The sequence below is a fragment of the Lithobates pipiens genome, unplaced genomic scaffold (assembly GCF_037356315.1).
Source record: "Lithobates pipiens isolate NorthernLeopardFrog02 unplaced genomic scaffold, aLitPip1_a1.2 Scaffold_8, whole genome shotgun sequence".
NCBI lineage: Eukaryota > Metazoa > Chordata > Amphibia > Anura > Ranidae > Lithobates > Lithobates pipiens.
In genome coordinates this window covers 96,450,141-96,475,557 of record NW_027507903.1, presented here as the reverse complement: position 1 = coordinate 96,475,557, position 25,417 = coordinate 96,450,141, and the positions used below count along the sequence as shown (strand labels likewise).

Below are 25,417 nucleotides of genomic sequence, written 5' to 3'. Positions count from 1 at the left end.
GGGTGTCTCCGGATGCTCATCCGCAGACACCCGCTATCCCATAGGGATGAATGTATGGCCCGTATTTCATCCGCAAACGGATGGATGAAATACGGACATACCATCCGCATGTGTGAAAGGGGCCTTACACTGCTAATATTAGTAAATAGCTAGGAAACTATATCATGTTTTAAAACTTTTTTTTTTACATGTTACTTTCTAGTTTCCGCCCTAGGCAAATGATGTCATATATCCCATCCCATCTTCAGGGGGAGAGGAGGGGCTTTATCAGCCAAGCACACTCTCCTGCCTCAGTTAAGTGCAGATGGATTCCAGGAAGTGCTGTAAATGCTACATGAATTATCTGCCATCTGAATCATCTTATTCAAGATGGCCACTGCCAGAAATGCTATGGAGGGTATTTTTCAAAGTGATTTCTCTGCAAATGAAAGCATAGAGACATGGATGGATGGGGGGTTTGCTCTGAATACTAAAAATTAATTGTATAAAAAGGTTTTGGTTTGTGATGCCGAGATGCACCGTAGTTCGGTTTTTTCAGTTTTAAAATTAGAAGGCTAATTTTACTGGGACTTGTAGTTCTAATACAGTTAGACAAAATTGCAGATTCTTTCTTCCCAGTGAGTACAGATGGTCAGAATTTTCTGGTTACTATATAGACCACCTCACATTAACACCATAGGCAGCACAGAGATGAAGAACTGAAAATATATTTACACTTTTGTATATGTGTCAAGGAAAAGAGCATTGTTGCAGTGCAATTATACAGACGTACTGTGGTAATAAGCATGTCCTGGGGTTGTCTGTTCTAATTATTCTCCAGAGAGAGAAGCTTTATAGCACAGGGACATGACTAAGGCCATTATAAGAGGATGTCCAATTAAGATGTTTGAATTATATAATTCTCACTTAAAGCAAAAACCCGGGGAGATAAAAGAACCACCCTTGAAGTGGGGCTCACTTCGCACAGCAAAGGTAAATGTTTGTTTTGGCCTAGGGTACCATTAGAAAGCACTTTTACTTACCTTATCCTTCGCTCCCACAGGCTCCTGCTCTCTGTGTACTTCGGTGCTCCGTCCGTTGGTTGTCCTCTGATGTCATCACATGCAATGCAGGGCCAGAAGCTCCACATTGTAGGCGAGGATGCCAAGGACCCACCTACAACCCACAATGCTGGAGAATAGAGAAGAGTGGTAGCTTGCAGGGAAGTGAGGGATAAGGTAAGTAACTGAGCATTTAAATCATGAAGTCAGTTAGTACCTGCCCCATTCCTAACCAGCCTTACTATCCGGCCTGCACCTTTCATATATTCAATTTCAGGTTTTTTTCAATCATGGAGGCTCAGCAGCACATGAGAGCATTACCTAGGGCAGTCTGCATGCAAATACTGCCTGCTTAGGAATGCCCACCCCTCCAGACTGGCATCCACCTATCAAGGCATGATTTTATATGTACAACTCCTCCCAAGAGCCAGTCCTTTGCATGTTATCAGCTCTTACTAAGGCAGGGAGCTGTGATGTTTTCAGAAACATACATACAGCACCCAGCCTCTCCCACCAGCCATCATCCGCCTGCATTGCACTGAGAAGTACATAGAACCAGTGATATCATTATGGGTTCAAAATAAATGTAATGAAAATGGAAAATGTATTTTTTTTTAAATGTATTAGTATGCTGATGAGGGGGAAAAGAAGGAACCAGGAAAGGTATAAGATAAGCAGGTTAACTTCAGCTTTTAACGCTTGCCGACCGCTGCACACCGATATACGTCGGCACAATGGCAGTGGTGGGCAAATGGGTGTACCTGTATGTCCCCTTTAATTGGCTGGGCTAGCATAAAGCGTGACTGGCGGACTCAATGTCCACCACTCTCACGGCAATCATTTCAAAGAGTCGCAGAACAGGGAGATGCCTATGTAAACAAGGCATTTCCCCGTTCTGCCTTGTGACATGACTGAGACCACTGCTCCCTGTCATCGGAAGCAGTGATCGCTGTCATGTGGGTTGTAACCCATCCCCCCCGCAGTTAGAATCACTCCCTAGGACACACTTAATCCCTTCATTGCCCCCTAGTGTTTAACCCCTTCTCTGCCAGTGTCAGTTACACACAGTATTCAGTGTATTTTTATAGCACTGATTGCTGTATGAATGACAATGGTCTATAAATAGTGTTAAAAGTGTCCGATGTGTCTGCCATAATGTCACAGTCACGATAAAAAAAAAAAAAAAAAAAAAAAACGCAGATCGGCGCCAAAAAAATTCTAATAAAAATTCCATAAAATCTCCTTATTTGTAGAAGATATATCTTTTGCGCAAACCAATCAATATGCGCTTATTGCGATTTATTTATTTTTTTTACCAAAAATATGTAGAAGAATACATATCGGCCTAAACTAAGGAAAAATGTGTTTTTTTGGGAGATATTTATTATAGCAAAAAGTAAAAAAAATAGCTTATTTTTCAAAATTTACGTTTTTTTTTATAGCGCAAAAAATAAAAAAAATGCAGAGGTGATCAAATACCACCAAAAGCTCTATTTGTGGGGGAAAAAAAAAGGACATCAATTTTGTTTGGGTGCAACGTTGCAAGACCGCGCAATTGTCAGTTAAAGCGATGCAGTGCAGCGCAAAAAGTGCTCTGGTTAAGAAGGGGGTAAAATCTTCTGGGGCTGAAGCAGTTAAAAGTAGTTCTAAAGGCTCACTTTTTTTTTTTTTTTACCTTCTATGCATGAAGGTAAGAAACCTTCCCCGTGTACAGCACCCCCCCCCCGTACTCATCTGAGCCCCCTCTTGATCCAGCGATGTGCACACGAGTCAACAGCAGGCAGTTATCTAATGAGGAGAGAGAGGGGGCAGGGCTGAGTAGCAGCTCTGTGTGTGAATAGACACGCAAAGCCACGGCTCGGGAACGAGCCTGCTTGGGTGCCCCCATTGCAAGCTTCTTGCTCTGGGGGCACTCGGCAGGAGGGATGGGCCAAGAACACCGACAAAGGACCTGAGAATAGGGGGGATCCCATTCCAAAACCACTGCACAGAGCAGATGAGTGACATGTTTATTAAGTGTTCTTGCATAGCAAGAGCACTTACTGTTATCTCACATATATATTATTATAGCCAAATTTACCACCCTAACTCCTCCCAGAGCTTTTACACTAAATAGACAGCAATATACCAAAATGTGCGAATTGTTCCCGATTGGTGTAGAATTACTTTGTGGAACGTTTCACCAAATGGTTCACGAAATATTGGCGTTTTTGCGGCAAAATTTGTCCTATAGGAATGAATGGCGAAATTTTCAAAACTAGAGTGGGAGGTGACAAAAGCGGACAACCCCATGACCAGCCAAAACATTATGACCCCCCCCAGTTACTCCGCCCACTCCAGTAGGTGGAGGCAACAACACTTCACACAAATTCCCCAGAAATTTTAGCTTTTCTAGTTATTATTATATTTTTTTCCAAAAAGAAAGCCTGTAATATCACTTTGAGGTTCAGTTTGTTCATAATTTTGTAATTTTTGGTCCATATTTGGATAAATGTCAAAGAGTTTAGAACTCCTCTTTATACAACAAATTCAATTGTTAATGTTGTTTTCTCATTTTGCAGAAAGATCTAACCGATGCAATATTTAATGTCAGAAGGATGGCATCTGCCCATTGCATCTGTCTATCACACCAGCTTGTCCGCCATGGGAGACTAGCAAATGGCAGAACTATTGTGTTGAATCTAGGGAGGATTTCTTCAAATTCCATTAAGACGCAATGCTGCCATTTTGCCTGAAACTGCCATTCATGTCAATAGGATTTAAGACCGCATTAACATGTAATGGGGGTTGATGAATCGCTCCCAATGGAACAGCATGCGATTTTCAGACTTGGCTGTGGTTTTCCTTTGGAAAGGAAGAAGCAGTTCTATTATGATCTGATTTATGAGTCAACCGATATACTGGCACTAAAAGGATTATGTCTCTGTGGTCCTTTATTCAAGAATAAATACAAAAAAGGAGCAGCATTAAAATGGCAAAGACCCTTCACACGTCCACCTGCTGAACATGGCGATCAGGAGGATGGAGACACAATGACGGCGTCTCCAGTATAATATATCTGGCAGACGACTTGATACTGCGCCAGGCTGGAGTAAAACCTAATCCTCCGTTTAATCTAAGATGAGGTCTGCTTTCAGTAAGACTCTACAAATAATAGGAACGGAGGAAGTAAAGTTGGCAGCGCCTAAACTTGGCAGAGAACAAGTGTCTTCACTTGACCCATATCACTGTCAATGGAGCTGGCAAAACAATTATGTGTAAAAGAAAGCAGCCATTTGTAGGTTTCCCTCCTTAGGGATCTTCCACATGATCAGAATTGTTCAGCTCATGAAGATGTACGATAATACCTTCACATTACCGTAGCTCACACGACATAATCATTTTGCCATATTCAAGGCCATCAGTAAGTGCAACCACGGACACTACTAAATACCGTCACACCACCATTTTAGCTTTCTCGAGGGAACGGGAAAATTGGTGTCAAATCTAAGAAGCCATAAAATGGAGGGAAAATTGTATTCATTGGGGACTGAAAACATATGAAGCTCAGGAAAATGTAAAATCAATTAGTTTAAAATGCGGTTTTGAATGTACAGTGAGATGGCGTTATAAAAGGGAATCATAATATTTCCAATTTCTAGTGGTGGGAGCAATATATATTATAAATGATCTACAAACCATTTGAGGTTCAATTATAATGCAAATATAACAGACTCCACTTAATTCAATTATATATTTATTACAAATACTGAAATATAGAATTAAAAACTACTTTGATCTGACTTTATACCATGCCTCTTTTAATCCCTGGAATTCACAATCTCCGACTCAGCCAGTCAAAGGAAGCTTTTTATTCACTGATGGAATACAAAGCTGCCTATGAATGGTTGAGTCCCTCTCAGACCAATGCTATTTCGTTCGGGGTATGAGGCAGGAAGGCCTCCTCTCGCACCTAGAACACAGTGCTGTATACTGTATGTAGCCTCAGCTACATACCGTTTTATACAGCACACCCAGCAGGCTCACATGTTAGTGATGGAAATAGTTTGTTTGGGCCAGTTATTTAAAGTGATTAGAAACCTGGATATCGGCTTTAAGGCTGGGTTCCCACTGCTGCGGTGACGAGATCAGATGTGATTCGCACCGCGCTGCAGTGCAAATCACATCCGATCCCTGTGCGATGCGAGTTCAGCCATACAGATAGTATGGCTGAATTTGCATCGCATCCGGCCCAAACTCGCACAGGACCCTATTTTTGGTCCGCAGCAGAATCGGATCACATGGGTGTTCACACCATGCATCCGATTCCTGTCCGAGTTTGCAGATCGCACTGCGATATGCGAACTGATCTGGGGGTGTCATTAACTTTTCACTGACACTCCCAGCAGTTTGCATAGGGCAGTGTGAACTGCTGCCGGGAGGCATGCGATGCGGGAACCCGCAGCGGATTTGCAGCGTTCCCGCATCGCAGCAGTGTGAACCCAGCCTAAAAGAACCTTCAAGGCAGATCACCAGATAAAGCTAGATATAAGAATAAGAATATTGAAATATATTTTTCATAATACATATGTTAAAGTGGTTGTAGAGCCTCATGTTTTCTAATGCTGCGTACACACGTAGCGGACTATCCGGCGGACTTAGTCCGGCGGACTGTCCAAACGGGCTACTTGCCCGCACACGGTACCTTTTCAGCGGACTAATACGGCACACTAAGTCCGCCGGACTATCCGCTGTACTTTTGAAATGAACGGACTCGCCCACACACGCGGAGGAAAGTCCGCTCATTTTGAGCGCGTCTCCAGGTAGGCGGGGCCCGTGAAGGAGACGCCGCTGGCCCCACCACCTGGTATGGACTTAAAGGGGAACCCCAACGCCGAAAAAAAATGGCGTGGGGGTCCCCCCCGGTCCACATCAGACCCTTGTCCGAGCACGCTACCCGGCCGGCCAGGAAAGGGGGAGACGAGCGAGCGCCCCCCTCCTGAGCCGTACCAGGCCGCGTGCCCTCAACATGGGGGGTGCCTTGGGGAAGGGGAGGCCGCGCGCCCCCCCCACCCCAAAGCACCTTGTCCCCATGTTGATGAGGACAAGGGCCTCTTCCCGACAACCCTGGCCGTTGGTTGTCGGAGTCTGCGGGCGGGGGGCTTATCGGAATCTGGGAGCCCCCTTTAAGAAGGGGGCCCCCGGATACCGGCCCCCCACCCTATGTGAATGAGTATGGGGTACAATGTACCCCTACCCATTCACCTGTGGAAAAAAGTAAAAATAAAACACAACACACAAGGGTTAAAATAGTTTAAAAAGTCGGAAGAAGAGGGCGGCGGCGAAGACCCCCGAAGACGGAAGACCCCCGGAGCTGTGCAATAAACTATTTTAACCCTTGTGTGTTGTGTTTTTTTTTTAACTTTTTTTTTTACAGGTGAATGGGTAGGGGTACATTGTACCCCATACTCATTCACATAGGGTGGGGGGCCGGTATCCAGGGGCCCCCTTATTAAAGGGGGTTCTTGGATTCCAATAAGCCCCCCACCCGCAGACCCCGACAACCAACGGCCAGGGTTGTTTTCGGGAAGAGGCCCTTGTCCTCATCAACATGGGGACAAGGTGCTTTGGGGTGGAGGGGGCCGCGCGGCCTGGTACGGCTCAGGAGGGGGGGCGCTCGCTCGTCCCCCCTTTCTTGGCCGGCTGGGTAGCGTGCTCAGACAAGGGTCTGATGTGGACCTGGGGGGGACCCCCACGCTGTTTTTTTCGGCGTTGGGGTTCCCCTTTAAGTCCATACCAGGTGGCGGGGTAAAAAAAGTCCTCCGGAGGCTACACACGGGGGGATTGTCCGGCGGACTTGAGTTTGCCGGACTTTTCCACCCGATTGTTATTTTATGCGGCGTACACACGATCAAACAAACATGTTACACTTACCTGCTCTGTGCAGTGGTATTGCACAGAGCACCCCAAACCTCCTCTTTTGTGGTCCTCCACTAGCTTTCCAAGTTCTTCCTCTTCTTGGTGCGCCACCATAGATAGCCTCTAAATGCAAACCTGTGTACTTGCTCCTGAGCTGGACTGTGTGCGTCTACACATGTCACTCAGCCGGTTCAGGCTCGGGCGAGATCCTGACCATATGGTCGGAATCCACCCAGATGCTTGGACTGGCACCCAGCTCAGACTATCAGCGATCCGCCGAAAGCCTGAGTCAGCCCCTCCACAGCCCAGAGCTCCATTGAGCGCTGGAGGGGCAGAGCAGAGAGATGCTGACTGACTGTCCCAGCTCTCTTCTCAGAGCAGAAAGAGAACTGAGCGATCAGTGGTGTTTGATCGCTCAGTTCTCATTGCAGAGCCGGTGGGGGACAGATTCCGAATCGGATCAATGCTGCATCCATCTAATTGATTATAAATGATTGGTTTATTTTAAATGCCTTACTTCTCTTTTAAAGCGGGAGTCCGCCGGGACTCCACGTTTTTTTTTTTTTTTAAAAGCCAGCAGCTACAAATACTGCAGCTGCTGACTTTTAAAATAGTGACACTTACCTGTCCAGCGCGCCCGCGATGTCGGCACCCGAAGCCGATCTCTAGATCGTCTCTCGGGTGCTGCCGCCGCCATCTTGGGTATGGGAATCAGGAAATGGAGCCTTTCGGCTTCATTTCCCGGTTCCCTACTGCGCATGCGCGAGTCGCGCTGCGCAATAAGGACGGTCCCCGCTGCCTCTGGGATCTGTGTGTTTCCCAGCAGGCAGCGAGGCACTTGCGGAAAGGGGCGGGCACTTGCGGAAAGGGGCGTAATCTACGCCCCTTTCCGCAGAGAGCTATCCCGGAAGTGGGTGCAGATACCTGTACTGTACAGGGTATCTGCACCCCCCTCCCCCCTGAAAGGTGCCAATTGTGGCGCCGGAGGGGCGGAGGGTTCCGATGAGCGGAAGGTCCACTTTAGGGTGGACCTCCGCTTTAAGATAAAATATCAGCCACACAGGGAGTACATTGTTTTCAGTATGTCTGTAGACTCAGTGGATTTGCACTGCAAGAAAGAGCATGACAGAACAACTATTGCATAGAACGGCAAGCAAGAAGCAAAGCCGATATATGCAATGAGCAAATATGGCTTCCTCCATGTTCATATGAATTACAGACTATACATGGAAACAGTATATATTAAATTAACACAAATTGATCTTGTTATATGCCTGATGATGATCTATTTTACACCTATTGGAAAGGCTATACAGTACATTCCTGTTAACTAGAAATGTACTTAATGTATATTACGCCTTCCATAGGTTGATAGTGAGGATGTGGCTGCTATTTTAGCCACGTGGCTATGTGCTGTAGAAAACATGCACTGCAGACATTTGGCTGCGTTTCTACTGAATTATACCACTTGTATAGATAGGCATGTAATCTATGCAAGGGTGACTGTGTGTGGAATTTCTTTGTGTCGTTCTGCACAATATATAACGTGCTTCTCATTAAAATACAAATAAAAAAAATAAGTAAATGTCAAGTTAGTAAATCAACATCAGTGAATCCTTCAGGAGTCTGATTGATCTTTCTTTTTTCTTTTCACAGAGTGCAAGCTGTCAACCTGTCAGTGATAATTTTATTGTCTAATTAAAAAAAAATGCATCATTGCTATAGAACAGCATACAGGAGCAGATAACATTGCATATGGTGAGCGATATGGATCAACCAGTATATGGTACAAAAACAAATGAAAAAGAAAACACTGTTGGCATCTGGAGCATTGGGCTAAGTGTGAGATATTGATATGGAGGGTAAAAGAGGTACAGTTGTGCTCATAAAAGTTTACATACCCTGGCAGAATTTATGATTTCTTGGCCATTTTTCAGAAAATATGAATGATAGCACAAAAACTTTTCTTTCACACTGGTTACCTTTAATAGCCAATCAAAACTCCTTTGTGTCAACGTGTGTGTATGTTATCAGGGCAAAATCACCAGGGTATGTAAACTTTTGATCAGGGTAATTTGGGTAGTTTCTGTTGTCATTAGGATTTAAAAAAAAATATAAAAAAAAGGGAGTATGCACAGTTGATTGATAATAAATGGCTTCAGCCAAACACTAACCATGAGTGAAAGAAAAGTTTTTGTGTTATCGTTCATATTCTCTGAAAAATGCCCAAGAAATCAAATTCTGCCAGGGTATGTAAACTTATGAGCACAACTGTAACGCTGATAGTGCCCCAGATATGGTGGATTGCAGTATACATAATACTTGTCTTTAAAAGGTTTTCACAATTGCAAGTGCAATGTGTGCCCTTATAGACAAAACGTAGTGTTTCTCCACCCTCCAGACAAAAATTTTAAAAATGAATTATAAAAACATTCTTTTGTAAGTGCTCAACCCCAATGTACAGTACTAAATTTTCTTAGTGCAAGTATTATTAAAGAAATTACATGGTAATCTTGCCTTTTTTCCCCCAATTCTATCAAGGTTTACTTGCCCCTTCTCTCATCCATTCACAGAATGCCTTGTATTCAATGAAACTAATACAAGACATTTTGTGAATGGACATAGTGAAGAGTGAGTGACCCACTATCATCACATAGCGGGAGCTGTAAGTCTAAGCAGCCGAAGCTCATGTCTAACGCTCGTATTGGGCAGAATACAGCTGACATTTTTAGCATTCCCAGCAACCATCTAGGCAAAGATGGCAAATCATTACACATAACTTCTCTGGACCAGTCAAAATCCTGTGCAATGTTTACTGGTGTTCCACTTAAAATCCTAACTCCAGCCATTTTCTCTTTTCAATATTGAATTATTGTTCTTTGCTGCTGTTGGGAAATTACCTTAATGGAATTTCACATGTGACAAGAAAGTGTATTCTAAACGACCCTGAGCTATCCGCCCCGCCCCCACCACAGCCCAGCACTCCAATGAGCGAGCAGCGGGCGGAGCAGACAGCGGTGACTGACAGTCAGCTGCTCTCTGCTCACGGAGCTGTGAAAACCGAGCCATCGGCCATGTTCGATCGCTAATTTCTCAGTGCAGAGGCGCGGGGGGGGGGGGGGGGGGGGGACAGATGCACCATTGAACCCATGATGCATCCATCTAGGCAAGTACTAATAGTCCTGCCAGCAGCTTCTTTGCAGCGGTGCTAAAAACACTGCTCCTCCACCACTCTTGCCCATTGAAAACAATGGGGCGGCGCCATTATACTGCCGGCAAAGCGCCGCTGCAGCAATGTTTTGCGGGCGGATTTAACCCCTTTTTTAGCCGCTAGTGGGGGGTTAAAACCACCCCACTAGTGGCTGAATAGCATCGCTAAAATGCCCGGGACGGCTCAGTTGAAAGAGGTCTTACTTCTCTTTAAAAATCATATGCATATAAAGCTAAAAAAAAATAAAAAAAAAAAAAAGTATTGGCTGTGGTTGTATTATACACTATATATATTATATATATATATATATTATATATATATATATATATATATATTTTTTTTTTTTTTATTTTTTTTTTATATTGAGTAGGTCTCCCCTTTCCTTTTGCTGCCATGACCCGTTGAGCCATGGATGCCACTAGACCACTGTGAATGTATGATGTGGTATTTGGCACCAAGCCGTTAGTAGCAGATACTTTAAGGCCTATATATTACAAGGTTAGGCCTCCATAGATCAGAACTGTTTTTCCAGCATATCCCACAGATTCTCCATTGGATTGACATCTGGAGAATTTAGAAGCTAAGTCAACACCTTGAACTAAATGCTGTGTTGCTCAAACCATTCTTAATTCCATCTGAGCAGGCCACCTTCTTCCATTGCTCCATAGACCAGTTTTGCCCATTGCAGGCACTTTTGGCTGTGGACCCGGGTCATCATGGACACCCTGGCTAATCTATGGCTGTGCAGCCCCATACAAAACAAACTGCAATGTACTCTGTGTTCTGACATCTATCGGAACCAGTATTTTCTTTCATTTTTTTTTTGTTAAGCTAATGTAGCTCTTATATTGGATTAGACTACATGGGCCAGCCTTGCCCCACCCCCCCCCCCCCCCCCATGTGCATCAATGAGCCTTGGACCACTTTTGGTCAGTTATCACCACTGCAGACTGTGAACATCCCACAAGAGATGCAATTTTGGTGTTGCTCTGACCCAGTCGTCTAGTCAATACAATACAAAATTATCAAAGTTGCTCAAATCCTTATGCTTGTACATTTTTTTCCGCTTTCAACACAATAAACTTTGGTGCCTTTTTCAGGAGCCGAACATTTGGCCAGCCACTGTTGGACAGGCTGCTGCATCTACGGGCCGAATGTCAGCCGGGTTTCTGTTTACCGTCCGATACTGCCCGATATTCGGCCCATGTGTATGGGGCTTAAAGTGGTTGTAAAAGCAGAAGGCTTTTTATCTTAATGCATTCTATGCATCAAGATAAAAAATAAAAATAACCTTCTGTGTGTAGCAGCCCCCCTAATACTTACCTGAGCCCCATCTCAATCAGCGATGGGCACCAATGCCTTGGCAGTCTGGGACTCTCCCTCCTGATTGTTTGAGAACCCAGCAGTAGCGCCATTGGCTCCCGCTGCTGTCAATGTCGGTTAGCCATTTAGGAAGGGGAGAGAGAGAGAGAGAGAGAGAGAGAGAGAGAGAGAGAGAGGAGAGAGAGAGAGAGAGAGAGAGAGAGAGAGAGAGAGAGAGAGAGAGAGAGAGAGAGAGAAGAGAGAGAGAGAGAGAGAGAGAGAGAGAGAGAGAGAGAGAGAGAGAGAGAGAGAGAGAGAGAGAGAGAGAGAGAGAGAGAGAGAGAGAGAGAGAGAGAGAGAGAGAGAGAGAGAGAATGGACACTGGGAGCAGTGGCTCGGCTCCGATGCCCCATAGCAAGCTGCTTGCTGTGGGGGCACTCGACAGGAGGAAGGGGCCAGGAGCACCGTAGTGGGACCTGAGAAGAGGAGGATCTGGGCTGCTCTGTGCAAACCAGGTAGGTATAGCATGTTTATTATTTTTAAAGATAAAAAAACAAGACTTTAGTATCACATTAAAGATTATTGGGCATAATCTTATGGCTGTATGATATATATAATGTTATTCTTATAAAAAAAAAAAAATATGTTATTTTCTGGTCACACCTGCATACAAGAAAGATATTTTTGCATGCTTGGGTTCAATAAGGATATTTAGCATTTCTGCACTACTATGTTCGCCCAACTGTCGATACACGTTTGTCTGTTACGTTTTGTGGCAGTAAATACATGAGATCACTTTTCCATTTCAGCTAGCATAGGAAGGACATTGAACTTTTTATGCTTTTACTCCTAATGGAGGCTCATGGGGACTTGCTGAGTCTGCAGAGCAGGATGTAAGTGTCTGCATACGATTTTGCACTCAAATGACCCTCATTGTATCCTAACAATACAAGATCTTTATCTGGAAAGTCACGTCATCGCATCAAACATAACACAACTGTTAAAAAAAAAAAAAGTGGTAATAATAGAGAGCAACCTATGATATTTTATTTTTAACACATGTATCTAAATGCGGAGAGGGATTTCATTTTTCTCCCGGCTCTGCCAGGCCTTTTCACTTTTCCAAAACAGCTGATGTAGAATTGGAAGAAATAAAACATATGATTTAATTCTAAAACAGAACAAAAACCACATGTCAAATATATTCAGCGTCCAAGTTTATTGTTTGAATCCTTGGACTTTCTTTGGATTTTCACCCAAGGCAAATAATAATATACTGTAATCCTCACTTTTTTATACAGCACATTGTGTGGTTCAAAAAAAAATAAAAATAAAATTAAAAAGAAATAACTCTTCTCTAGGTAATTGAAGGGTAAGTACGTAGGAATATGGTTCCTGAGCATTTTACATGTATCTGACTGTACTTCTAAAAATGCATCCAAACAGCAGACAGATCCAAACCCACTAGGCACAAGAAATAATTCATTTTCAATGCATTAAGTAGCTGTGGTTGCACTGGATCCCTCTTCAAGAGGGGCATTTTACTGGCATTATGTGTCCTCCCGTGTCCTCCCCACCACCTGAATCAACCCTGTAAATGTTGCACTACAGTGCCGCAATCACCTGCATTGCTCTCAGCTATGGGGTGGTTGTGGTGTGGTCCTGTAGATTTGCATTAGTTGCGCTTGGTAGCGGTAACGCCTGCCAAATGCAACATGCTGTTTCATTTTTACTGCACCCAGGAAGCACAGCATTGTGCCAATGGTATGTACAGCCCTGAGCGGCTGCATGCCCAGGTTAGGTTCAGGTGGCGTTTGGGGGGTAGGGGCAGTCAGGGCCCGTGCTACCACTTGGCAAACTAGACAGCTGCCCAGGACGCACTGCTGCCTAGGGGCACCCGGCTGCTGAATTTCCTCCACGTCTGCATGCTCTGCAGGCTGCAGCATGTGACTAACTCAGTCCCAGTCGGCTGCTCCGTCCCACTGGTGGTGTAATTAGAAGCGCATCACAGCAATGGAGTCCCAGCGCCAGAGGAAGCAGAGTCAAAGCTTCCTGTATAGCGCTGTCACATAGGCAGGGCAAAGGGGGTGGAGTCAGGGGTAGAGCCAATGGGGGCGGCAAAATTAGGTTTTGTCTAGGGTATCAAAAATCTTTGCACCAGCCCTGGGGGCAGTAAAACCACAGTTAAAGCATCTGGAAAACCGCTCCTACCTGTGTAAATGAAGCCTAAGAGGCATTTGGATCTCTATGAAGTGGCAGGTATTGCAAATAATAATAATAGATCTCAGCGAAAATGCATAGCAAAAAAAACAATGCATTTAGAAAAGCTGTGTACAATGGTGCTGCACTGGTAGGAAGGAGGAGCTGGAGGGGGGAGATAGAACTTTTCCCCACCATCTCTGGCTCTCTCCTCCTCTAGCACTCGCTTGTGTGGGTGATCTATCTCCCCCTCCTCTTTCCCACCAGAGCACGGATCCTGTATTCCAGTGGACACCACTGCTGCCTTCTGAATACAGAACAAAGCCCGCACCATCTCCCGGATCTCTCCTCCTCACTTTGCTGCTTCCAGTGCTGGGCTGACAGGAGCAATGAAGCCACTGTCACTACTCCCGTCAGTTCTGTGCCTGGGGCATCCTACCCTCTTGCCCACTCCTTGTCCCGACCCTGGACTCCACTCCACTCACCTATTGTGAATAAGCCCTTAACATAAGCCTGTCCATACCATAAACGCATTCGCATTAACCAGGCTCCTAAACTGTAATAAATGCAATGACCAGTGCCAACACATACCTTTGAACTAAGACTTTTGACACTCACTGGTACTTGAACTGGCCTGTCACCTCTTTCCTGTAGGCGTTTGCCATTGGCCTATCACTATGTTGGGTGGCCTTACTGGTCAGTAGCACTATATGGAAGGTGGAGGGGGCAGGCCACTACTAGAAAGTATTAAAACTTGCCCATTGTAGCACTTCTGGTTTTGGGGCACATCGGGCAGCAGGTAAACTTATGTAAAGGCACCTCTCAGTTCCTGCAACATAATTGTGGAGCCTGCCAAGTACCTTTTATCATAGTGACAGGTATACTTTCAGCACAGTTCACTAGAAGGCATTCATTGCTGACAGTAATCAATACCAGCACTCGCTAATTCATGAGTTTGAGAATGCATTTACAATAATCCCCGCCATTCAACAAGAAATCAGCATTTATTACTCTACGCTATTACTGACGGTTGCATCAAATTTAAATTGGTAGAAAGCATCAAGATTTATATTGCCGGCAGAAAAAAAGGACGAATACAATAAACGTATTTAACCTGCCACTCGTGCTGGAATTACTTAAGCCTGTTGTACTGTAATCCTGTTTATTTTTGTACAGCCGGGCGAATGGAATGTCACAAAAAGAATCAAATGAGGTTAAAGCTTCCAACAATGCGCGGCCCTGTTCTGCTTCATTTTGACTATGGTAGAAAGAAGTAATTTGAGAATAGAGAAGGTGGTGCCTGAACAATTCTAATGCCGGTGGGGCCAGCACCCTCAAGCGGGCCATGTGCCAAGTCGTATTTAGGCCAAATATAGAGCTATTTTCTTGTTGAGGTCACCTTTATTAACTACGCTACATTCAAAGTCTATTTTTGCACCACTTGGGAAGTCTGGCAGTTGGGTTTGGACAACAGTATTAACCAAGCAAACAGAATTCCTTTTAGTGAGGTTCCACCTAGGCATGCCAGTGCACGGTGTGAGGTCGCCGGGATGAACCAAGCCTGACATAATGTTAGTCGCGTTTTTATGTGATGACCCGACTATAAAAGATGTATTGATGCCACTGCACAGCAAAGCATAACTCCGCTACCACATAAAACTTTCACTCCATAAACCAAATATGCAAAGCAACACATAACAACCGCTTTCTAAACACATTGCATTGGTCGCAATACGTGAAGCCGGACAAAATGCTGTCTCGGCCCAACAAAGAAAGTTATATAAATATAGCAGTCAGCACATATAGTATGTTTAAGTATATTTAAGTCAGCACATGTATTTTTTTATTATTAATGTAGTGTTTACCACACGGGCATACTACAGCGTACACTAGTGCGATTAGGCATCATTCACACGGGCATACTACAGCGTACGCTAGTGCGAGTAGGCATCATTCACACGGGCATACTACAGCGTACGCTAGTGCGAGTAGGCATCATTCACACGGGCATACTACAGCGTACACTAGTGCGAGTAGGCATCATTCACACGGGCATACTACAGCGTACACTAGTGCGAGTAGGCATCATTCACACGGGCATACTACAGCGTACGCGAGTGCGAGTAGGCATCATTCACATGGGCATACTACAGCGTACACTAGTGCGAGTAGGCATCATTCACACGGGCATACTACAGCGTACGCTAGTGCGAGTAGGCATCATTCACATGGGCATACTACAGCGTACACTAGTGCGAGTAGGCATCATTCACACGGGCATACTACAGCGTACGCGAGTGCGAGTAGGCATCATTCACACGGGCATACTACAGCGTACACTAGTGCGAGTAGGCATCATTCACACGGGCATACTACAGCGTACACTAGTGCGAGTAGGCATCATTCACACGGGCATACTACAGCGTACACTAGTGCGAGTAGGCATCATTCACACGGGCATACTAGGTCAGACAGGTCACCGCTGACATTCGCCGCTCCATAGGAGTGAATGGAGCGTCCGATCATTTCCATCTGAAAAACTTACAGGCGGACCTGATCGAAAAGCCAATGTGAAAGGGGACCTTAAGAAGAAAACAAATGCAGCCATCACATTTAAGAATTGGTGAACTGCAATAAATGACATGATAGTTTTGGGGTTTATTACCACGTTAACACATTTTGATAAGGTCTGTTACATGAAGCGTAACGCTTTCATAAAAAAAAAAAAAGAAGATGATGCATTTTAACTTTTAAAGTGTATCTCCAGACAATGGGGGTTGTTTACTAAAGGCAAATCTACTTTGCACTGCAAGTGCAATTGCTGTAAATCTAAGGGGTAGATCTGACATGAGGGGAAGCTCTGCTGATTTTATCATCCAATCATGTGCAAGCTAAAATGCTGTTTTTTATTTTCCTTGCACTTCCCCCTCGGATCTACAGCGACTTTACTTCCAAGTGCACTTGCCTTTTGTAAATAACCCCCAATGTTTTCTTTTTTGTTTTTAGTGGGAAAGGTCTTTTTTTTCTATTTTTACTCTGTGGCCACGTTGGAGAGCTTTCCCTCACTTCCTGTCCCTGAGGACAATGAGGCCACTGGTAGAGTAAATGAAGGGAAATCTCCATAGGAAGGCTTTCTTTGGCAATTCGATCTGAAGGAGGTTCTTACCCTTCTCTATTAATTAGACAAGGCTGTTGTCAGAACTGTGCCCCCAATGGGACAAACTGAGGTGGCCCGTATGGTGGGTGAGGGCAATTAGGACACAGTGGGGTTTATTTACTAAAGGCAAATCCACCATGTACTACAAGTGCACTGCTAATGCACATGAAAGTGCAGCCGCTGTATATCTGATAGGGGCATGCAAGGAAATTAAAAAGCATTGTTGCTTGTACATGATTGGATAATAGAAATCAGCAGAGCTTCCCCTCATTTCAGATCTTCCCCTCAGATCTACAGTGACTGCACTGGTAGTGCAAAGTGGATTTTCTTTAGTAAATCAACCCCACTGTTCTCAGTGCACCTCAGTATCTCAGCTCTGCCTGGCCACTCCACCTATCAGACATCCCATCTTTGGCCCCAGGTGGGGGAGTTGCAATCATGACCACCTTAGGCAGCATTAAGGTTGTGGCAATGTAGTTGCAGAGTTGATGAAACTTGGCTGTGGGAGGGAGATAGGACAACAATTAGAGGGGTATGGTGGTAAGGGTAAGACGATGATATGGGTCCAAAGCATTGGCATGAATGAGGATGGAGGGAGTGTGAGATCACACTGTCATTGGAACGTAGCATGGTGCCCCTGCTTATAAGGTGTGGGTGGTTCACCCATAAAGCGTTCATATTAGTACAGTCTGTCTTCCTACGTTATCTTTGAACACACCAAAGACTCAGATCTTGTATAGAGCTCCCAATGTACTATGGCAATGTACTGAATGTAATAAATAAAAGTGCACAATGGCATCATGCTACAAGCTGAGGAAGACTTCAGCCGAAAACGCGTTAGATCTTTGTGGATTCGGCATCAACTATTTTGTCACCAATAAATTACTCATATGAAGAAGCATCTAGTATCTTTAGCCTAGGTTCACACTGACAGCAGGAATGAAATCATGTGAGTTCCGCTGAATTTGCACGATTTCATTCCCACATTTTAGTCGCGACTTCGGGGCGATTTCAGAGACATCTGTGCGGGTTTCAGCACAGATTTCTACTGAAATCGCATCCCGAAGTCTCCAAAAGTAGTACAGAAACTACTTTTGGGGATCGGTGCAGCGCCGCACTGATTCGGAGAGGGCCGTTGCCGGCAATAGCCGCCGATTTAACATGCCAAATCACTGCAAAGTGAACCAGGGTTCCAAGACTTCTGCTACACACTGGCTGTGATTTATACAAAGGCCAGTTGGATAAATCTGGATCTACACCAGTAGCAGAGCAGGCTGCTCCTCTGAAAAGTGATTCACCATAGACTGCTTTTCGGGGGCCTCTGACAGGCAGTGAGGAGGCAATGTGCCACTCGCTTTATCCTCAAAATGCCAACACTCTGTACTGCAACCACGTGCATTGCTTGCAGGACGGTTGCAGGGGTCATTTTTGGAAGCCTACTCCCCTGTCGTCCCCTGCAGCTAGAAGGGGGCAGTAAAAAATGTAAACAAGCCCTTAAAATGTAAGCTCATCCTTTTCACAAAAAATGAAAAGGTGAACTAACACGCTACACCTTCTCCAACCTCTCGGTTCTCGGTCATGTGCCAGCTCTGACCGATCACAATTGCTCTAAAATGCCCCGGCGTCCCTAAAGAAAGAAGGGGAAGAAGACCACAGCTTTCAAATCCTCTGACCCCTCCCCCAGGTGGTAGGGAAAGGCAATCATCCACAGAGTTAGGTGCAGCGGGGAGTGGGGTGATAGGGAGGGTGTATACCTTTATGAACTTACACTTTAAGGAATTCTGCATCTTACAAAATAAAAGAGCTGTTTTAGCAGAAAAATAAAAACCTCTTGACGTGTGTAAACGTGCATTAATGCTGGGCGAGTTTAGCTTTTGGACATCAGTTCAATTAATTGATCCCAAGCTGAGCTGTGTGTGTCTATAGAGACAGACAGCGTGGCTTGGCCCTGTATACACAAAGAGCCCTTTTACATTGGGGCCGTGGCCGCATTGGCCCTAAAGCGCTGCTTGTTTTAAGCGGCTCTTTTTGGCTGCTAGTGGGGTGCTCTTAACCCCAAATTGGAAGCACTACCCATTCATTTCAACAGTGCTAAATACAGTGATCCCAAACTGCCCCAAAGATGCTGCTTGCAAGACTTTTCCTAACGTCCGGAAAGTGCACAGCCCCAGTGTGAAAAGTCACACTGAAATGAATGGTAGGCGGTTTTCAGGGTGCTTTACAGGCGCCATTTCTAGCGCTAAAACACCTGATAACTACCTCAGTGTGAAAGGGGTCAAAGTCTTTACAGAACATAAGGCCTCATACACACAGGACATTGTTGTTGCTGCTCTTAGGGGAGTCTGGGAGGTTTTTTTTCTGCCTTTAACCTCCCTGGTGGTTTTCCCGAGTGCGGCTTGGGGTGAAATTTCAGTACCATTAGCGGTAATCCCGAGCCAGACTCAGGATTGCATTGCAGGATCCTGGTGCAGTGTACTTCAGGGAGGAGAGACACAGTGGTGTAGTGGTTAGCACTCTCACCTAGCAGTAAGAAGGGTCGCTGGTTCAAATCCCAACCATGACGCTACCTGCCTGGAGTTTGCATGTTCTCCCTGTGCCTGCGTGGGTTTCCTCCAGGTACTCTGGTTTCCTCCCACAATCCAAAGACATGCAGGTAGGTTAATTGGCTTCTGTCCAAAATTGGCCCTAGTATATGAATGGGGACCTTGGATTGTGGCTCCTTGAGGGTAGGGAGTGATGCGAGTGTGCAATGTACAGGGATAGGGACAATTGTAGACACTCACTCAGGTTGAACTGGATGGACTGGTGTCTTTATTCAACCGTACTAACTATGAAACTACTTACCTTGTCCCTGCTGTGTCTGCAGGATCTGTCCTCCGCCCAATGCCTCTGTGTGCCGGGCTCCGTTCCCTGCGAGTGTCATGAAACGTGAGGGCGGAGCCCAGCGGCAAATTCAATTTTTTTTTTTAAATCATAGCACATACAATACACTGTAATCTGCATTGCTAAATGAAATTATTTCACATCCCTTTTGTCCCTCATGCTTTGTCCAGTGCCCTGCATGTCGTTTTATATTATGAATAGTTGTTCTTTCTGCCTGGAAACTGGAGATTGTCCATAGCAACCAAAACCGTCCCTTTACATCAAAAGTGGTTTTATACCAGCTAGAAAACAGCGATAATAAATTAGAACACTTGCAGAACTGAGCGATAGCGATTTGTGGGGAAATTCATTTTATTATTTTTTTTATATCTATTATATTATCATTTATGATTTTGTGTTTCAAACTTTATCATACCAGGAATGTCTACTAGACTCTGTTTGGACAGATTTAAGTGTATTATTGCTATGAATTACAGGCCTACAATATAAAATGCCAAATTTCTATGCAAAATAATTGTACCGCTTTGAGACGCAAAAATCTGACATAATCATACCGCCAGGGAGGATAAACACCTTCATGTTAGCCTATGTGTCCTTACACTCATCTGTGTTTACTGGCAGAACCCACAGCCAGCGTGTACCCTCAGCAGGAACAGCGGCACTTGGCACAAACATGCTTAGACACGTGTAAACTCATGTTAACGGGTCTAAAGGTGTGTTTAGCACTTCATTAATTCATTTCAAATGGCCATAATAAATTATTATTTTGCCCAATCGCTCGATGTGCCTAAACGCATTACACGTTTATCCTGACAACACACAGCAGCCAGGAAGAAAGGCGTCTAGGAGAGTCAGAGAAAGGTCCGGTGTGCATGAGGCCTGAATCAGGATCTTGCTGTCATAACACTCCTGAGTATAGACATCAGTAAAGGATTGCGTTGCTGTACAAGACGCCATAATAAAGGCCACTTGTATTTTACTATGGAATGCCGGTCGGTTATTTAAGGTCCCCCATCCTGGATTTCGGTTCCTCGCTCGTTTTTCAGTGTCCTGGGACCTCCAGAAGTATTTATCTTAATTCAATTATTTTTAAGTGCTGTGAGTGAAATCTTTGTTATGTTTAGGTGTGTCGTCAGATCTGACAGTAATAACAAAACCACTTCCATATGTCCCCCTCCTATAGAAATGATTACATCATACAGGTCCTCTGAGATCATCAGACACATATTATTTCCAGTACAATGGAGTGCAGCTACACAATGACACAGGTAGGATTTCATTGATCACTGTAATATGTATTATCTGGCCATACACCATGCAATCTGATTGTACAATCTCCTTCAGAGTTACCAAGGCTATATATAAGGACACACCTGAAAAAAATGTATATCATGCATATTTAATTAAATCAGGTGTTACATTATAATTGATGGCCAATCTAAAGGAGGTTGTACAATCAGATTGTAATGTGTGTAGGTGAGCCTTACAAGCCAACAGAAGTACATATTATCTGTACTGATCAGTGTGAGAATTGCTGTAGTGCCTGTGAGCAGCACAGGTGACATGACCTGTGTACCTGGCCCTACCATGCTCTCTATTATGGGGGAGGCAGGGCAGCTGTCACACACAGATCAGTCTGCGATCCGTTAGTGATGTCTGTTGCTGGCCAGAAGAGTGGGCTGCCCTGCACAGGGCGAGGTCGTGTGACTGGGGGGGGTGTGAGCCTGTCTAGAGTGGAGTGGGCGTGTCGGTAAGGAGGAGCATGCCAGGGTGTGGGCGTGGCACAGAGGGGCGTGTCGGCTATAACAAAGAGCTCAGAAAAGGTTCTTGTGCAATGTTATGTGCTGTCATCCCCGGTGTGTCCATGTGTATGGGAGCCGGGGGGTCCTCCGCCAGCGGGACCCCCGCAATCCTCCCGCTACATACACCGAGCGGAGAGCACACACAGGGGTCATCTGAGGTGGGCTCGGGCCCCCACCCACCCGGGACCGCACGGCTCCTCCCACCGGCTCATCAACTTCTACAGCCAGCTATGTACTAATGTCACCGGACACGCCCACCGACACCCGATCAACCGCCCGTGACGCTCATCATCGGGGACCCCTCGCCCCCAAAAGACACTGCGCCCGGCCAGGTCACTGAATCCCTCAAGACGCCCACACACCTCCCCCCAGTGATTGCACACACACTGAGCCCCCGAATTCACCCAGCCAGGTCACTGAATCCCACTCATTGCACCCCCCCGTCACTGAATCCCCCATGGCTCTGCACACACCCCACTCACTGAGGCCCCCAGTCATTGCCCACCCAACACACCCCAATCATTGCACCCAGCCATGTCACCCCCAACAATCATTACACCCACCCGAGTCATCTGATCCCCCCCAAGCACTGCACCCACCCCACTCATTGCACCTACCTACATTAATCCCCCCCCCCGAATCATTGCACCCCTTGCTCGGAGGAGCCCGCAGTACAGCCCCCCCCCCCCCCATATCTGAGGGGTCCGCACTACATCCCCCGATCAGTGCCGGAGATCACACCTGCCTGGCAGAGGAGGGGGAGGGGTGTGATCAGTCTTGCTCTGGCTGATTCTTTGTCTATAGGAGGGAGGACGGTATACAGTCCATGCATTGATGATGAATGAGCAGAGCCCAGAGCACCGCATGGCTCCGTCTGTGTCATGTAATGGGAGAAAAACCTCGTGTGTGTAATGAGGACAGCCAGGTGTGCCGCATGGACGGGGGATACATCACTGGACTGTCTATAGAATGGGTGTGTGTATAGCCCTGAGGATAGCCCCGTGTGCGTATATAGCCCTGAGGATAGCCCCGTGTGCGTATATAGCGCTGAGGATAGCCCCGTGTGCGTATATAGCGCTGAGGATAGCCCCGTGTGCGTATATAGCGCTGAGGATAGCCCCGTGTGCGTATATATCGCTGAGGATAGCCCCGTGTGCGTATATAGCGCTGAGGATAGCCCCGTGTGCGTATATAGCGCTGAGGATAGCCCCGTGTGCGTATATAGCGAAGAGGATAGTCCCGTGTGTGCATATAGCGAATAGGATAGTCCTGTGTGCGTATATAGCGCTGAGGATAGCCCCGTGTGCGTATATAGCGCTGAGGATAGCCCCGTGTGCGTATATAGCGCTGAGGATAGCCCCGTGTGCGTATATAGCGCTGAGGATAGCCCCGTGTGCGTATATAGCGCTGAGGATAGCCCCGTGTGCGTATATAGCGCTGAGGATAGCCCCGTGTGCGTATATAGCGAAGAGGATAGCCCCGTGTGCGTATATAGCGAAGAGGATAGTCCCGTGTGTGCATATAGTGAATAGGATAGTCCTGTGTGCGTATATAGCGATGAGGATAGTCCCGTGTGCGTATATAGCGATGAGGATAGTCCTGTTTAGTGCCTGGCTCAGGAGACAGCACAAGGTGAGAATAGCCCCCTAAATATAATGATGAGGGCAGCCCCGGGGGTTGCATAGCTCAGAGGTATGTTCATTGTATGGAATGGGGAGCATATCCCAGGATAATCCTGTGTATAAACTCATGAGGATAGCCCTGTTTGGTGCCTGGCTCAGAGGACAGTATGGTCTACTAAATGAAGATAGTCCTAATAGTCCCATATATACAATGATGAGGATAGTCCTGTGTTTCATGGCTCAGAGGTATGTTCATTGTATGGAATGGGGAGCATATCCCTATATATATATATATATATATATATATATATATATATATATATATATATATATATATATATATATATTGATGAGGCTAGTCCTATAATATAATATATAAATGATGGGGAAAGTCCTGTATATAATAATGATGAGGATAGCCCTCTGTATATAATGACAGTTTATAATGATAGCCCCCCTGTATATAATAAAGATGAGGATAGCCCCCCTGTATACGGGATAGCACCCCCTGTATATATGGGGATAGCCCTCCCATATATACGGGGATAGCCCCCCCTCCCTGTATATATGGGGATAGCCATCCTCCTATATATATGGGGATAGCCTCCCTCCTGTATATATGGGGATAGCCTCCCTCCTATATATATGGGGATAGCCCCCCTCCTGTATATATGGGGATAGCCCCCCTCCTGTATATATGGGGATAGCCCCCCTCCTGTATATATGGGGATAGCCCCCCTCCTGTATATATGGGGATAGCCCCCCTCCTGTATATATGGGGATAGCCCCCCCCTGTATATATGGGGATAGCCCCCCTCCCTGTATATATGGGGATAGCCCCCCTCCCTGTATATATGGGGATAGCCCCCCTCCCTGTATATATGGGGATAGCCCCCCTCCCTGTATATACGGGGGCAGCCCCCCCCTGTATATACGGGGGCAGCCCCCCCCCCCTGTATATACGGGGCAGCCCCCCCCCTGTATATATGGGGATAGCCCCCCCCTGTATATATGGGGATAGCCCCCCCCTGTATATATGGGGATAGCCCCCCCTGTATATATGGGGATAGCCCCCCCCTGTATATATGGGGATAGCCCCCCCCTGTATATATGGGGATAGCCTCCCTCCCTGTATATATGGGGATAGCCCCCCTCCCTGTATATATGGGGATAGCCCCCCCCCTGTATATATGGGGATAGCCCCCCCCTGTATATACGGGGGCAGCCCCCCCTGTATATATGGGGATAGCCCCCCCTGTATATATGGGGATAGCCCCCCCCTGTATATATGGGGATAGCCCCCCCCCTGTATATATGGGGATAGCCCCCCCCTGTATATATGGGGATAGCCCCCCTCCCTGTATATATGGGGATAGCCCCCCCCCCTGTATATATGGGGATAGCCCCCCCCCTGTATATATGGGGATAGCCCCGTGTTTTGTGGGGGTGTCCCGGCACTGACCTGTGTGTGTCCTGAGATGAGCCTTGAGATGGGAGGACTTGCCATAGACCTTGTCACAGCCGGGATAAGGACATCGGTGCCTCTTGAGGGGTGATTCGGGGTCAGCTCTGCTCTTGCCCCGTCTCCCCCTTTGTCTGCTCTCCGGTTGTATTGGTGGGGTGTCGGTCTCCGGGCTCCCCTTCTCCTCGGTGGGCCCCCCGGGGACTTGTTGGTTGAGATCGGCCAGGATCCGGGCCACCACGAAGAGGGAGGCGTTCTCCTTGCCAGCCTTGTCCTCGGGTGGGGGGTCTCCGGGGGCGGGGGGCTCACTCCCGTGCCCCCCATGCCCAGCACTGTGGACAATGGCCCGGCTGGACATCGATACAAGGCACTCTGCTGCGAAGTGATCCACGAAAGCCACGGAGGACATGATGGAAGAGGAGTGGATGTTTTCCCGGCTCTTCCTTTCTATTCCCTCGCTCCTCCAGCCCCACCACACACAGATCGGCTCCGGATTAGCTGACTCCGGATTGCACTTGCTCCATACAGATCACACCCAACTTGCATAGAAAGAGAAATCCATCTGAGTGACAGTGAGAGAGGGACAGCCCTGACATTGACAGCTCCAGTCCCCCGATGGCCGGTGAGCGGTGCCCGGCTCTCCCTCCTATTGCACTATGTGACTGAGGCTCAGTCCCACGTGGGGGCGTGGCCTGCGGGAACATCTGTGAGTGACGTCACCGAGAAGCCACATCCTGGCTCGATGAGTCTACAAGTCACCCTCTCCCTCCTGGCTCCCAGCGAGCAAGATCTGCAGAGCTTGGGGTGTGCGAAGGAAGCACAGCCTGCCAACCAGACAAAC

At 46.4% G+C, this 25,417-nt stretch overlaps 1 protein-coding gene across 1 annotated transcript in view; it reads right to left on the bottom strand.

Annotated features, from left to right (window-relative positions):
• KLF13 (KLF transcription factor 13) overlaps nucleotides 1–25,370 on the bottom strand; it is a 113,134-nt gene extending 87,764 nt beyond the window's left edge. Inside the window, exon 1 of the mRNA XM_077472756.1 lies at nucleotides 24,577–25,370. Coding sequence (XP_077328882.1) covers nucleotides 24,577–24,985 — 409 coding nt within the window. The 5' untranslated portion in view covers nucleotides 24,986–25,370. The remainder of the gene's footprint in view (nucleotides 1–24,576) is intronic.
• Nucleotides 25,371–25,417: the final 47 nt, after the last annotated feature.